At 39.4% G+C, this 16,067-nt stretch overlaps 1 protein-coding gene across 3 annotated transcripts in view; it reads left to right on the top strand.

Moving 5' to 3' along the window:
• The first annotated feature begins 308 nt into the window (after positions 1 to 308).
• The window catches only part of n4bp2 (NEDD4 binding protein 2), an 86,703-nt gene continuing 70,944 nt past the window's right edge, over positions 309 to 16,067 (top strand). For 2 of the 3 annotated variants that reach the window (XM_063043269.1, XM_063043271.1), the window contains exons 1-4: positions 309 to 727; positions 4,347 to 5,829; positions 10,092 to 10,216; positions 11,856 to 11,944. In XM_063043269.1, coding sequence (XP_062899339.1) covers positions 454 to 727; positions 4,347 to 5,829; positions 10,092 to 10,216; positions 11,856 to 11,944 — 1,971 coding nt within the window. In that variant the 5' untranslated portion in view covers positions 309 to 453. Of the gene's footprint in view, positions 728 to 769; positions 835 to 4,346; positions 5,830 to 10,091; positions 10,217 to 11,855; positions 11,945 to 16,067 lie in introns of those variants that run through there. The other variant, XM_063043270.1, reaches the window with a different exon arrangement.

Below are 16,067 nucleotides of genomic sequence, written 5' to 3'. Positions count from 1 at the left end.
GGATAAGGGTCAGGTAGGAGATTAGTGGGAAAGGATGAATGGGCAAAGGCGTGGGCGTTGAGTTTGTGTACATAATCCTGATGAGAGGCCTGGAAGTGCTCCATCCTCTCCGGGGTACTCTTCTCCTGTTTGCGCCGCTATGAGCCAGGGCTTCTATCAAACGGCGAATGTTAAGGCTTTCTCAACAAAGCTCTGAGTGGTACTGTCCACCTAGCTTGAGGAAGCTCAGATTTGTCCATTTTGGTGGCTCAGCGCCGACGACGAGAGCCAATCGGCGTCATAATTTGGCCGGGCTTTCTCTCCGCGTCCTCACGCCCGGCCCCGGTCCCAGCCCCGCCCCTTGCAAGGTCCGCGTGACGTCACCTCTGACGCCGCCTCTCGGCCTCGTTCACTCGGCCCGGGGTCGGGTGACAGAAGCCAATGGTATCTTTGTAAACAATAACAACAAAAACGATGCCGAAAAAGAAAAAGGTTTCCATTGTAACTACTCCAACTCGGCCACTTGGATGTGGTCCACCGCCCAGTACTTCGGCGGCGGCGGCTCCGGCTGCCGCCGATCCGGCCCCAGTGCCTTCTCAGGCCTCAACCTCCACTTCAATGGCTGCCGTGACTGGCGCTATGGGTTCGGGGGTGAACAAGGAGGAGCTGCTGGACCGAATGACGGAGATGTTTTCGCACCTGGACCCGAGCGTCGTGTATGTGGTGCTATCTGAATGTGACTTCAAAGGTAACGGAGAATGCGCGCGGTTGCAGGCCTTTTACACCTGACCTTTCCTCTTCACCTGGACCTGGAACCTCCACAGTCGGATACTGTCCTTCAACAAACACCACAGGGTAATCGAACATGCTCCCCTACGCCATCTGCCTGTTTTGTATTTTTCCTCTCTCTCTCTTTGGAATTTGATCGGTAATCTGATAACATTTAGTTGGAAACATCATTTCGAAAAAGAATTTCGGTAATCCAGCTCATTGTATAAGCAATGGTTATTCAACAGTTGCTGAGGTTTTAATGACAAATACACTGTAAGTGTTCGAATTGGTACATTCACTGTTGAGTAACCCAACGGCGTAATGCAAAGGTTCTTATTTTGAAAATTAAGGTCGAGATTTAGTTAAAAAATCAAATTACTGCTGATGCTGGAAGTCTAAGGTAAAGCAGAAAATTTCCCCCGGGATCAATAAAGTATGACTATGACTGTGACTATGACTAAATACTGGAAGTACCCAGTATTTATAGGAACAAACAGCTAACATTTGAGGTCGAAGACCTTTCGTCGAAATTGAATACGTATTTTATTGAAAGCCAGTTTTTGAGGACATTGTTACTGGAACAAGTCTCTAGTTAGACTCTCATGTGAATGCTGCTGACCTGAGCTAAAGTGCTGAATGTGCATTTCATTCTTTCCAATGGCATGGGAACTCTTCGTCAGTTGCCAGCAGATAAACATGAATCAACACGCTACAAAGATGTTGCTTCTGGCTAAATAGTTGTTGAACATATATAGGTTTTGTTAATATTTCTAATGGCTCATTTTTCAAACACACCTTCATATTAGATCATAAGTACAACATACTTGGAATTATTTGGGTTTTTTGGATTTAATTTGGTGGTTTAGTGATGTATTTTTGGTTACTTAAAGGATTCTTGGGCAACCATATCAATTTTTGGTTTCTACAATTAGGGTAATGACAATAATACCTGCATATTCAAAATTTTTTATTGTCATCTACTGTATCAGTCAATATTAATTTCATAGTATAGTTTGAAAGCAGTATATATGGTTGCTATTGCAAAATATATTGCCAACCTAGAGTTTAATCTTTTGTTTTAACGTCCCTATTTTCTAAGTGAGTCTTCAGAAAGTTTTGGTTATTATCAGTTAAAACTGGAAAATGCTAACTGTACATATACTGTATCAAGATGTGTGAAACTGTCTTATGGTATGCATTTGCTTGACTGATTGTTTGAAGTCCTCTGTAAGGAATCTGTACACCCTCCCTGAGGTATGCATGGGTTTTTTCTGGGTTCCTCAGTTTCCTCCTACAGACGAAACACATTCCGTTTGGTAGGTTAATCGGTCATTGTAAAGTGTCCCGTGATTAGGCTAGGGTTGAATCAAGGGTTGCTAGGGTGGCGTGGCTCAAAGGGCCTTAGAGGCCTACTCCGCATTTCATATTTAAATAAAATAAAAATAAACTGACGGTTAAGTATCATCCATTCTATCTGTTTAGGGAGTTTTCCGCCATCATCCTAGTTGCAGTGTCCATTCTTTTCTGGTAAAATTTGTACATTTTCTCTGCATTCTTTAAATTTTATTGACGGTTTTCCTGTAGGTAGGTGATCAAGATTGCACACAAGACTCCAAATTAGGCCTCACCAACATCTTAAACAACTTCAACGTAACATCCCAACTCCGACCCTATCTAGCTGTGATGTCACTTTCAAGTCCCTGTTCTACTGCACTTCTCAGTGCCCTGCTGCTCACCTTGCAAGTCCTACCCTGGTTTGCCCTCCCAAAGTACTACAACTCACACTTGCCTGCATTAAATTTCATCTGCCATTTTTCAGCCCATTTTCCAGTTGGTCCAGATCCTGCTGCAAGCTTTGATAGTATTCCTTGCTGTCCACTACACCTCCCCCCCCCAACGATCTTGGTGTCATCCACAAATTTGCTGATCCAGTTTACCATATCATCCACGTAGGTGGTTAACATGGCACTGTTACATTTTGGAGTTCATTTCTGGCACCGTCTCTACGTCCGCCTTGTGGAATGCCTGGGGTTTCCCCAAGTGCTCCAGTTTCCTTCCATAGTCCAAAGATTTACCAGGTAGGTTAACTCGTCATTTTAAATTGTCCTGTGATTAGGTTAGGATTAATCAGGTTTGTTGTGGTTAATCCGATTTATCGGGGGTTGTTTAGGTGGAGTGGTTATAGGGCCAGAAGTGCTTACTTGGCATGCTGTACCACTAAATAAATAAATCACATTCCACCCCTAGCCAATGCTAGGTTGGTATCAGAGGTGCTGAGTACCATAATCAGTGGCCACGAGTCAGCATACCACGATGCCTTCCTGATCATTGGGGAACTTCAACTGGGCCAGCTTGAAAAAGTCTCTGGCCAGCTACCACCAATACGTCACCTCTGGAAGCTTTGGCAAGTGCAATCATGTGGTTGTATTCTACTTCTGACATATGAGCAGAAACTGAGGACTGCAGCATCAGTGGTGAAGAGTATAGTCAAGGGAGGTGGAGGAGTGCTTATACAATAGGTCTGTTGTGATTTGGTGAACTGGACCATATTTGGGTGTTTCATCTTTATATCTGAATGAATATGAAAAAGATGTTGAACAACAATACCTTTCAAGCTATCTCATTTAAAAGTTAGTTGGTATTTTTTTACCTGAATGGATGGCTATACACCTTCCCACATTATATTCTTACTGCCCAATACTTCTCTGGCATTTAGAGCAGCAGTGAAGGTCCTCTGTTTCTGCTGGTGTTCAGGGCTTTCTTCATTGTGTCTGCAACTTCCACTTGGTTTTCACTTCTATCAGTCATGCATTTCCCGGCTGGAGGCTCAGAAATACCATCACATTCAGATGTAGAGGGATTCTTCATTGCTGTTTCTGTAACAATGTTGTTTTACCAGTCAGGATCGTTAACTCTGAGCTGAACCCCCAAACCTGGAAGACTGTTGAACCACTCTTAGTTTGGGCCTCTACCCTTTGATCTGTTTGGCATGGGTGACCCTACCCAGAGCTAAAGTCTAAAGCCCTGACTCCTGCCAATATAGCTTTCCGGGTCATTAAAGCACACAAGCTTTCAAACCTCTTGGAGGTATTCTGTTTTCTATGCCTTGTTTATTCATTTAGCTTGTCTATTTCCATCTGAAATCCTCTTTTGTATCCTCCTTGCATCTCTCATTGGTGCCTAGCATGTGGTGAAGATTTAAGTGTTCACGATGTTTTAAAAAAATTTAATATTAAGTATTTATTTCATTTTTAATTGATGTTGCATGTCAGGGATGTTTTCAAAAAAATTCTAGGCAGTTTTGTCACAAGACAAAGCTGAAGGTTTTATCCTGAGGTAACTTACGTACTGTATAAGGGTTTGTTCAAGCTTCCTTGTATGTCTCCATTATATTCACAACTCCTCACTGGTTTACTCGAGGATTTCTGAATCTAGACGTGTTAGTCAGTACTGAATGCTGTGGTAGGCCCCATTCAGTAAAATCTGGCCCAACATCAACTGACAAACTTGAATGTATAAATATTTAGAAATATTGTTTTGTAAAGTGTCAAAAAACTTACGATTATCTTTAATGTATTTGTTTTTTTTTTGTCCAGCTGATGATGCAATGGATTCTTTGTTGCTACTATCTGATGCAGCTAAAGGAGTGAAATCTTCTTGCTCCTCTGGGTTTGAATGTGTGACGGCTTCCCTAAATGATCAAGTTAATGGGGACAATGAGGTAGTCATGAAAGACTATGGACATAATTCAGCTGCTTCTTCTGAAAGTTTTGAATGGGATGAAAAATTGGACTCTTCAATTGAAATTGAACTGGAGAAATATTGCATGAACACACAGTGTGAGCAAAGCATGTCTTTTTGTCAGTTCCAGCCATTTATGAACCACTATAACTTGCCTATTAACCAGTTTTCTAATAACTATGTTGGTGATCAAATGCCTCAACAAATTCAATCAAATTTGAACACTGCTTTGAATAATGTGTCCCTTCAGCACCAAACAGCCTTGTATGGCAGCTTACCCCTCAGACCATTATCATATACATTGAATTCCTCAGATTGTGAAGAAAATGTGAACCTTTGTTTCAACAGTGGAAGTAACATAATGCAGAAAAGATCAGAAATTCAGTCAGAATATAATAATTTCCCTTTGGAAGACATTGAAAAGCCCAGCAAAAATCCACCTGTTGAGGATGGAACTGAGAGGATTATATTTCCAAGTAGTATAAGAACAGATAATACAAATATATGGACAAATCAAAGTGAAAGTCATGGCCTGTCAGCAGCCATTTCTATGAATATTGGTGCTATTGGCTCAGAACAATTTAGTCCAAAGTATGACACATTTCCAAATGCAGTGAACCGCCAAGATCAACACTTGCAGAACAGCGATGTTTCTGATAAAGCTGTAGCAAGATTTTCTGGTGCAGATGGAAATGAAATATGGCTTGGATCAAAAAAAGAGAGATCATCTTCAAAAAGCTACAAATTATTTGGCGAACCTGAAGCATTTAAAAGAACAAATGAATTGCTACAAAAAGACGGCCCTCTCTCAAAGAATTCATTGGAAAATAAAGAGAATGTTTCAAAAAATATGCAACAGAATACAAGTTTTCCTTATTGGTTTGATATAGGGAAAGCTAACAGTGGAGAAAATCTCCCGAAATTAACAAACCATGATGAAGCAAGTTATCCTCAATATTCTAACAATGTACATTCTGTGCATATTCCAACCACGTCTCCAGTCTCGTGGAATCCATGGGCTCCTGAGTTCCAACCAATGAGCATGGCAAAAACCTTCATTACACCTGTGGCAGCAAGTCCTCTGAAGCCAAGGCTTAATGATACTTCACCATGGAAACGTACTGGACCTACATCCAGTCCTGATAAACTTCATTCAATTAGAAGTTCAACTTCTGGTAGTTTGCTTTCAAAACCATGCTTAAATCCATATCTCATACACCAATCACAGACTTATGAACATCCACTTCCACAGTTCATGAACAGAAAAGCAATAGCTACACCCAAATCGTTGTTTTTGATGAGGGGCCTGCCTGGATCAGGAAAAAGTACACTAGCCAGGTATGACATGATTTTTGTTAATATACTTATCTAGACCAGTTGAAGGAGGTTAGAGATTTTCCTTTATCACAGTATCTTTCTCCATTCACTAAACTTACACTTGGTTCAGTCCTAGAAGTGCCATTTTGGAGTTGGAGTCTCTGGTCTGGCTCCACTCCAAAAATTCACATATAAACTTGGCTGACACTTCTTAAATTGGTAAAAGAAAGTAGTTTCAAAAATCTTCCATGGTTTTTCAGTGTTTTTGCAGAATAATATTTCAGTCTATTATTTAGTACAAAATTGTGTTTAACTGTTAATCCATTGTATTCTTCTATATTTGATTTTTATCTTTTACCTCCTGAACTTCATTCTGTGCACTTGTGCATCCTACCAGTAATAGGTAATGACTTGGATGTAGCTGTAGGAGGTATGATTGGAAAGTTTGCAGATGACATGAAAGTTGATGATGTTGTGGATAGCGAGAAACTCCTTAGGCTGTAGTAAGATATTGATGAGATGGAACCTTCACGAGAATTGTTAGATCAAATTTAATCTTGACCACTGTGAGCTTATGCATTTTGTGAGTAAATTAGTGGTAGGACACATACCATAAATATAACGCAGTAAGGAAGGTTGATGAACAAAGGGTTAGGATTAGGTTTTCAAGTTGATAGTTCCCTGAAAGTTGTATATGGGGTAGTGAAGAAGGTATTACAAATTTACAGAATAAGGGTGGATTGTGTGCAGTTCTGGTAAGGAGGATATGGTTGTGTTGGAATAAGTGCGGAGGAGATTCCCGAGGACGTGGTCTGGGTTGGAGGCCTTTAGTTATGGCAGGAGATTGGATACATTGAGTTTCTTGTAGTGAAGGAAGCTGAAAGGTAACATGGTACAGGTATGTAAGTTAGGGGTGATTACTGGAATCTTTTTCACATAGTAGGAATATCAAAAACAGGAGGGCAAATGCATTTGAGGTGAGAGGAAGACGTTTTAAAGGGGATTTAAGGGGAAAGTTTTTTTAAATACCAGGTATTCGGAACCTTCTGGAAGAGGTGGTAGAGTCAGATACATTCATTATGTTTAAGAGACATTTGGACAGGCACTTAAATAGACAAGGTGCAGAAGTATACAGACATGATGTGGGCAAATTAGATTGGTATGGATGGGCAAAGAGGGATCATTTTCAGGGCTCTACAACTCTTGAGTCTATGACACCAGATAGTTTTAAAGGTAAGGAGAAAGTTGTAAGTCTTATAATTTGGGTTTTATATATGTATAGTTTAAATGCAGATTAATTTTCCTGTTCTTACTTACTTTAGAAATCCTGAGTTGAAAATTCCATATGTGGTGTACAAGTATAAAATTGCATTTCGAAGAAAATTTGCTTTTGAAAATCGAAGTATTCCATTACATTTTTGAAGCAATATTTATTTTTCATAACTTCACTTCTGAAAGACCATACCTGGCTTCCAGATGAAAACTTTAGTTGTACCCGGGGTTTAAAGCTGAAGCTTGGCATAATTGAATATATGTTGCAGATTTTTGAGAATGAAAATGTGTGGTGTGATGCCTTTATTTTGAGGCTGCATTCAGAGGTTGGGATTGTGCCAGGGAAGAACGTGAAACCATCAGTTAATCAAGCTTTTTTGGTGAAGTAGGTATCAGAATCTGGCGGTAATCCATGTTTGTAGCATTGAGTAAAATTGGGAGCCAATGGTGATTGATAGTTGGAATGCAGAGTTGGGTGGTTGTGAGGGAGGCACTGCCTCAGAGAATTTGGGTAAGGGGCACATCCATGGGTGAGGATCTTTACTTTGTAGGATTGTGGGGTGGAGAGGGAGATGGAAGATTAAGGTCTATATCTCGAGTGGAGTGAAGTTGTGTATGGAGGAGACAGACCAGGAAGTTGCTGGCAAGAGGGCAGTATATCTCTGGGCCTTGTTGCAGGATATTGAGGGTAATAGTTAAGGTGATTTAGGCATTGGTGTTGGGAGAGGAGGGAGTAGTTTGATTACAGGATCAGATGGATAACCAGATTGAACTTTTGGAGATTACACATGTAGGGTCTTGTTAGATTGGAACCTGGATCTGAGAGGATCAGGGGAGTTGTTTTGTGAGGAGGTCTGGGCTTCATCATAGTGATAATGACGGTCAAAGTGTAGGCACAATATAATATAAGGTGGGGAAACTGCCTGAGCAATGAACTTTCAATAATTGCATGACTTAACAATAGACTTGCACTGTACTGGGAGGACCAGATTGTTCTGGAAGTGCCTAATTGTCCAAGTTCCTCTAAAGTGCTTAAGAAGGTAGCTTTGCCGGTGAGCAGGGTGTGATTATAACATCCCTTAAACTTTGATCCAGAAATTGCATCTGCACATGATATTTCCAGAGTGAAGAATGTCAACCCAGAATATTCATAGTCACAATTCCCTAAAGCATTATTTATAAAATATAAAGAACCTAATGCTAATCATTAATCTTCAACAGCATTTCCACTGCTAATTTCCTTGATGTGAAAATTGATCTGAAATTTTAACTGTACAGTTACTAAAGTACAGTGTCTTTATGAGGAGGTCAGAGGGTGGATATTTTGCAGCAAGTATTTATTTTCTGAGTTTCCAAAATATTTCTGCATCTACATGGCATGTCATGCATTTGAAGTAATTTTCACTGGTCTGGGTTATTGAACTCCAACATTAAAGAAACTTGGTAGTATCTAAGTCAAAGCTCTCTGCTTGATCAATCCTTTGTCATACGCAGATAATCCTGTATGACGTGTATGTGATTGCATTTTCCACCATTTACAAAATATGTTGAAGAATAAATTTGATAACACCTTCAAAATTCACAATCTTGGCGATCTAGCAGTACATGGAGAAGTAGACAGTTGGGAGTGTCACCACTTGTAAGCTACTCTCCAAATTATGCATCCTCCTGATGTGGAAGTATATTCTGATTATTGCCTTCATTATTGCCGGGTCAAAATCTCGAGTGAATTGAAGTTGTGTATGGAGGTGGTGTGAGAATACCTTAACTGTAAGAGACTGGAATTTTTTCTCTCTATTTCTTACATGGCTCAAATAGCATTGATGCAACTGTAATGCTGTTTTTAAAAAGGCTCTTAGGATCATAATCTTCCTATGCGATCATCATTAAATGACATTTTAGTGTTCCCAGGCCTAAGGATCTCTATCTCAGCTTTAGTATGAGCTAAGAAATTGACAGTGTTTCAATGTAGTTGAAGGTGGAAAGAGGATTCAATGTTACATGTGAACAGTCCATAGAGTAAATGGTGAGACTACACAACAATGTGGGACCAGTCTGCCATGTTATGGTGTCAGGAGGAAAACAAGTTTTATGAGTAAATCCTGATTTTTTTTTTGCATAAAGTGAAATTCAAGATCATGCTTTAAAGTTAAAATCTAGTAATGCATTGATTCTGCCATTATTGGGACAAGTTTCATATTGTTCTGGTGCTAACAGAAATCCTGATCAACATGTTGGAAATTAGAACTAAAAATGCAATTTTGCTCCACTGCAGGGTAAAACCATTTCAACTGCATATTGCTGTCTTTCAGCACTTTTAAAAGTACATTTCTAGGGCAAGAGTCTAGGTTGCTTCAGGAAAGCAGTTCACCTTCTTGAAAGCTTTTATATCTAGGCATTAAATGACATTCTTGCCATCTCTGCCCAGAGCCCATGTGTCAATTTAAAAATAAATGTCAAATTGGTTGAAAGTAGTGGAGCAAATCACATGGTCTGCAAATTTTTACTGCGGTGATAGACACCATATTTGGCCTTTCTTCCTTTGAAAATCATTCATCCACTATTTCAAGTATTTATCACTTTGAATACAGATGAGGGATTGAATACAAAACTGAAGTTATTTAAGAATGATAGTTGGATCAAATGCAACACTGCACAAGATTTTCCAATTGGAGGGAGTCATTGATTCCGGAGACAAAGCAGTGCAGGTTAAGGGAGAATTTAGGAGATGTTCTATCATACAAGACAAGACAACTTGAGCAACTAGGATGGCACTTTTGAACTGCACAGTTAAAGTCAGGGTAGACCGAGCACATTATTTTCAGCATAGTGAAGGATTATCCTGGCTTCTAACCCTGCTGAAATATATGTTCCATCAGAAATAAATAACCAAGTTCACCCAAATTCATAAAGAGCATCTTTTTCTAAAGCAATATTTTTATAAGAGCTTAATTACAAGGCCATGAAATAATTTTGCAATAAACTAATGAGTTTCTATTGCATTTGGGCAGACTGATTGTTCAACAGGGCCCTAATGGAATAATTTTAAGCACTGATGAATACTTTTATCGAAATGGGCGCTACCAGTTTAATCACAGTCTGATTGGAGAAGCTCATCAGTGGAACCAAAAGAGAGGTGAGCATTCAGTTATTGTAGGCATTATTTCACTATTTTAGTTGATAGAATTTATTTTAATTTATCTTAACACTGATAATGCAAACCATTGTCAACTTACAATTTCAACCTTCTTCTCATAGACGTGTGATTAAATAAAATGGGGAAACTTAACAGTGTCGTTAAAAATTGAGTGTTATTTGAGTTCTAAAATTATAGAAGCACAGTTTGGCTCCCTGCTCTCAACTTTAAAAAACAATTGTATTTATTCCTGGCACCTCATGGATCACTGTAGACTTGTAGATGAAACTACCATTTTTATTCATTACTACTGTTTGCTAACCACAATTTTCCTTTGCTGAAACATGCAAAATCTAGTTGTCTTCATGCATCTTTGCCTTCAGCAATGCTTGGGCTACTTTGGCTCTTCATCACCCCTCTCTTCTCCTTTAAAACTCTTATTAAAACACACTCATTTGATTAAGGTCTCCAAATATGTATTTTTATTGTATACTATGAAGTCCAATGGAACATTTTTTGTAATTGCTAAATAAGTTGTTCTGAACATAATGTTATGGTGCCTGAAAACCCAAGTAGTGAAAGGATGGAATAGATGAACTACAGAAAGCAGACAGTTCTCAAATCCCGTTAGACTTTTTTGATCTTGAAGGAAATTACGATGTCACAGTAGCATTACAAGTGTACAGATATACAAATATTAGAAGAGAAGTAAGAAAGAATTAAAAGTAAGTTACCTAAACAATCTTAACAGGAGGGGGTCATCAGGTTGGTATGTGCTGAGGTGATGTGTCTAAGGGTGAGACCGGTATTATGGACGTTGTGAAGGGCTTGTGACCCTGTTTGCTAAACAAAAAACTATTGGAATGCAGACGTTAGATAAGTGTAGGCTTGGGCATATATGTGATGCTTCCCCGACGGTCCTGATTTTCAGCATCTGCAATCTCTCGTGTTTCAGTCAGGGATACTTGTCTTGATTCATGGAATTGATGAGTGCCTGGAGGAAGCTGTTGAATTGTTCAAGGATCCAGTTCCTTCAACAGCAAAATGGACAATGGCAGAAATGATGGTTGATACATCCAAGTTTAAATTTTTAAAAGCACAGAAGCATTTGCAGCTCTTCCCAGTTTGAAATTTAAGAACTTGTATTTGAGTAGGAAGGACTATAAACTGAGATGGAATGTGAATACTAGTAAAAGTATTCATTACTACATTGCAGGACCAAAAAGTGATTTTACAAATGTGTATAAAATCAATCAGGTACCAGTTAGAATTCCATTGAAATCTAGTTTACTCAATTTGTAGCATGGGGGATGGGGGAGCATAAAAAGGATTTCGAACATTTTGAGTGAGTGGGAAATCCAGTACAAGTAAGAAAGATTACAAAAGAAACAATATTTAATTTCACAAAATAATGCATTTTTGTTAGGCCCTTAGTTTAAAACAAGCTCTCCATATTATTTATTTTTATTTTTGAATGCTTTGATTATTTTCATTGAACACAAATTTAAGGTAAATATGAGAAATCTGTTTAACTTTAAATTATTTAATTAACATTCTATTTTAAATAATGTGTAGAGATGTCATGATCATTAATTATGAACTTGTTGAATAGTACTAAATTCTAATTATTTTATTTCAGCCAAAGAAGCCATGGAGAAGGGTTTATCTCCAGTTATAATAGATAACACAAATACGCAGTCTTGGGAGATGAAACCGTACATTATTATGGTTAGTGAATTTTGAAAAGATTTGAATGGTCTAATTGTTTCTGTAAACATGGAATACAGGTTAACCCGGCCATCTGAAGGTAGAGCGTTCCTATGAAATGGTTCGTAAGCCGAAATGTCGTAAAGTGAAGAAGCAATTACCATTTATTTATATGGAAAAATCTTGTGAGCGTTCGCAGACCCAAAAATAACCTACCAAATCATGCCAAATAACACACAAAACCTAAAATAACAGTAACATATAGTAAAAGCAGGAATGATATGATAAATACACAGCCTATATAAAGTAGAAATACTTTTCCACAATCATTACTGAACTGTTCTCCATAGCGAAAATCTCATGCAAGCGCCGTCGGCAGAAAATCTCATGCAAGCACTGTTGGCAAGAACACTCTCTCCAGTGACCTTTAAGCTATGAAGCTGCCAAATCATACCAAATAACACATAAAAATACACAGCCAATATAAAGTAGAAATAATGTATGTACAGTGTAGTATCATTTACTGGAATTGGGAAAGCGCGGTGCACACTGATGATGGTGTGTTAGGCTGAGTCAGAGTTTGGGTGGTGCAGTGGCCCCCACCCTCCAGGCCGCCGAGCGATACATTGCCGCAAAGCATGCAGGAATGCAGCGGTAGCCGGGAGACATACAGCACGTCTTTAAGAAAAAAGCTGAAATAAACAGGCTAATTAATTAGGTGCCGCCCGACACATAATTGTCGACCCAGATCAGTGCTGATTTCCGACTGCATCGTCTCTGATCTGGGCTGACAATTATGTGTCGGTGGCACCTAATTAATTAGCATGTTCATTTCGGCTTGTTTCTTAAAGATGTGCTGTGTGCCTCCCGGCTACTGTTGCATTCTCCGCGAATCGGTATCTGTCTGTGGCCTGGGGGTTGGGATGATGGGTCATTGGAGTGTCATCTCGTCATCGTCTGTTTCCATTAGAGCAGGCAGCTCATCTTCTATCTCCGCCCGCCTCGATGTCGAAGGTTGAGGTTCATTGTCTGCTGTGGCTGATGTGGAAGGCTTGCTTGACTGCTGAGCCTCGCGCATTTTTCTATCACACAGTTCTTTGTAAGGACTCAAACCATCCTGCAAATATCTCCTAAACCGACGTACCCTTTCAAAATTAAAGTCGTACTTTATCATTACTCATTCGGTTTCGATTGTTATCCTTTTTTCTTCCAATTGCATCAGCTCTTCATCTGTCAGTTCTTTGGTTATGGGATGCCAAAACCTCTTCAACATCATGTTCGTCAGCTTCCACAAGCCAAACTCACATTGTCCTTACTTCGTTCACCACGATCAAAACGCTTAATTATGTCTAGTTTTACGCTAAGTGTAACACCCTTGCGAGCTCTTTCAGGCTTTTCCGATACCTTAGAACTCATCTTGCAAATGGCTGCTCACAGGCACGTGTTTAAGCAATGCAGGCAAGAATCGGGGGAGAACGGCTGCTCGGGGTGTGTGCTGACTTTCATCGCGTGCTGCTTTTTTTTGTAACAGTGAAAATACCTTCTGAAAGCGAAAACAGGGTATTAATGTAGGTCTTTCGTAACAGTGAGGTTTCGTAAAGCGAACGTTCGAAAAGCGGGGGACACCTGTATCTTGAATAGTGTCAATTTTGTATGAAGTATTAAACATTGCTTCATGTTTTTCATGTATCATGCCATTTGTTTTTAATTATCAGATGATATGGAAATAATTTAACAGTGGTTTTTAAGTTGTGTTGTGGAAATAGTGCCTTTTGAGTGATTGACTTTTTGATTGTCTAATACTGTTCAACAGGTAGTGTTCTGATGGGGAGATTGATAAGTTCTGGCTGAAGTGTAAGAATTTGAGAAATACAGAACTAAATATCAATTCCTGTTTATTTCAACAAAACCAAAACCAATTTCAAAACTAGAATGCTGTCCTTAGAGACAAACAAGGAATCTTAGGTTGGTAAAGTGATTTATGTTGGAGTAAAAACCTGAAGGTTTCAAGCAGAAATGTTTCAATAATTTCTAGTCCATTGTTTTATTCAACTTGTGTTTTATATATTCTCAAACATGCAAGTAATCAGTTTGTCTAACTGCTCCCTTAAAATTCAGTGTGTGCTTATTAATTTATCACATCATTTAAATCTTTTTATCTATTTGATTTTTTTAGGTTAATTGGAATTGATTTATCATAATCACATGTACTGAGGTACAGTGAAAAGCTTGCCTTGAATACAGTTTGTATAGGTCAAATCATTTTGCAGTCCATTGAGAAAGAGCAAGTTAAAACGTGGGATGCAGAATAAATGTAACAGCTACAGAGAAAGTGCAGTGCCAGTAGACAGTAAATTGCAAGATCATAATGAGGTAGATTGTAAAGTCAAGAGTCCTTCTTATCATACCATGTACCACTTAATAGCCTTATTACAGCAGGGTAGGAGCTATCTTTGAGGCTGGTTGCGACACGTGCTGTCAGGCTTTTTTTTATCAATAGAGAGAACGTTTGGAGTGTGTAGGGTCTGATTATATACAGAGTCCATGGGGGGGGGGGGTGTCTGGTTTTCTTGATATGTTGAACTGTGTCTACAATCCTGCAGCTTCTGGCAGTCATGGGCAAAGAAGTTGCCATAATAAGGTGTGGTGTATCCAGGTAAGATGCTTTCTGTGGTGCATCAGTAAAATTGGTACAGGTTGACAGGAACATGCCAATTTTTTCAAGCCTCCTGAGGAAGAGAAGGCACCTGTGTGCTTCCTTGGTTGGACCAGAGTAGGCTGTTGGTAATGTTCCCTCTCTCAACTTCGGCATTTTGATGTGGACAGGAGCATGTGCACTGCCATCCTTCCTAAAGTCAATGATCAGCTCTTTTGTTTTGCTGACATTGAGGGAAAGGTTATTGTCATGATCCTATGTCAGTAGAGTGTCCATCTCCTTTGTATACTTCAACTAATCAATACTTGAGATACGGCCAAATACCGTGGCATTGTTTTCAAATTGTGGGTGGAATGAAGTCATGAGTGTACAGAGAGTAGAGTAGAGAGCTGAGGATGTAGTCTTGTGGGGTAACAGTGTTGAATAATAATAATCCTGGTGGAGGCATTGCTACCTATCCTAACTGCAGTCTGTTGGGCAGAAAGTCGAAAATCCCGTTGCAGAGGGAAGTGTTGATTCTGAGGTGTAGGGTGTGGTAATGAGTTTATTTGGAATTATAGTATTGAATGTGGAGTTGTAGTCAATAAATAAATAGTCTATCTTGGGTTTCTTTACCTTATGGATGCTCCAGAGTTGAGTGTTGGGCTGAGTGATGGGATCCACCAAAGATCTGTTTTGGTGGTAGGTGAGTTGCGGTAGGTGGAGGTCGTTTGGGATGCTGGAGTTAAAGCATGAGTTTTATTTTCACTGAGCAACATTATGCATTCCATTGCAGGATCCTTTAGTGTAACTCGAGTCAGAAAAGTACAGCACAGAAACAGGCCCTTTGACCCATCTCATCTATGCCAAACTTTCTGTGTAATGCTGACAAATATATTGAACAAAAGACAAATACAGGAAATTACAAAACTTTACAAAGCGTAACTCAGAGTGCACTTGCAGTATATGTGCATTTCTGAATTATAGAAACAATGAGATTCTACTGGTGAGAGTTCAGAAGAAGTTCACCAAGATGTCCTGACGAAGGGTCTCGGCCTGAAACGTCGACTGCACCTCTTCCTAGAGATGCTGCCTGGCCTGCTGCATTCAGCAGCAACTTTGATGTATGTTGTTCACCAAGATGTGCCTGGATTGGATGATGGGGGGGGGGGGACTTCCGGTAGAGCTCATGGAGTGAAGTCGTGTTCTTGACTCGCTCCATTACCTCTGAGTTTTTCTTCTTATGATCAGCTATATTTTAACTAACCATTAAGGCATCGACTTTTACAATACTTTGAAACAAATTGGGCTCTTTGATAATCGGATGCTTTTAAGGTCTGCTATGTCTAAGAATGGGAAAAATGGGAAAGACGGCAAACCTCCAGTTAGACCGAAAGGTACCGATTTTCCTCCGACTGAACCACCGGTGACTTTGAAAGCTATATCGGATCTAATTCAAAGGGAAATTTCAACCTCTATTACGGAGCTGATTCGTGCGGAAATTTCAAT

This window comes from Mobula hypostoma, chromosome 3 (genome assembly GCF_963921235.1).
Source record: "Mobula hypostoma chromosome 3, sMobHyp1.1, whole genome shotgun sequence".
Classification (NCBI taxonomy): domain Eukaryota; kingdom Metazoa; phylum Chordata; class Chondrichthyes; order Myliobatiformes; family Myliobatidae; genus Mobula; species Mobula hypostoma.
Note: the sequence above shows the minus strand (reverse complement) of the source record. Positions and strands in the feature narration are given on the sequence as shown.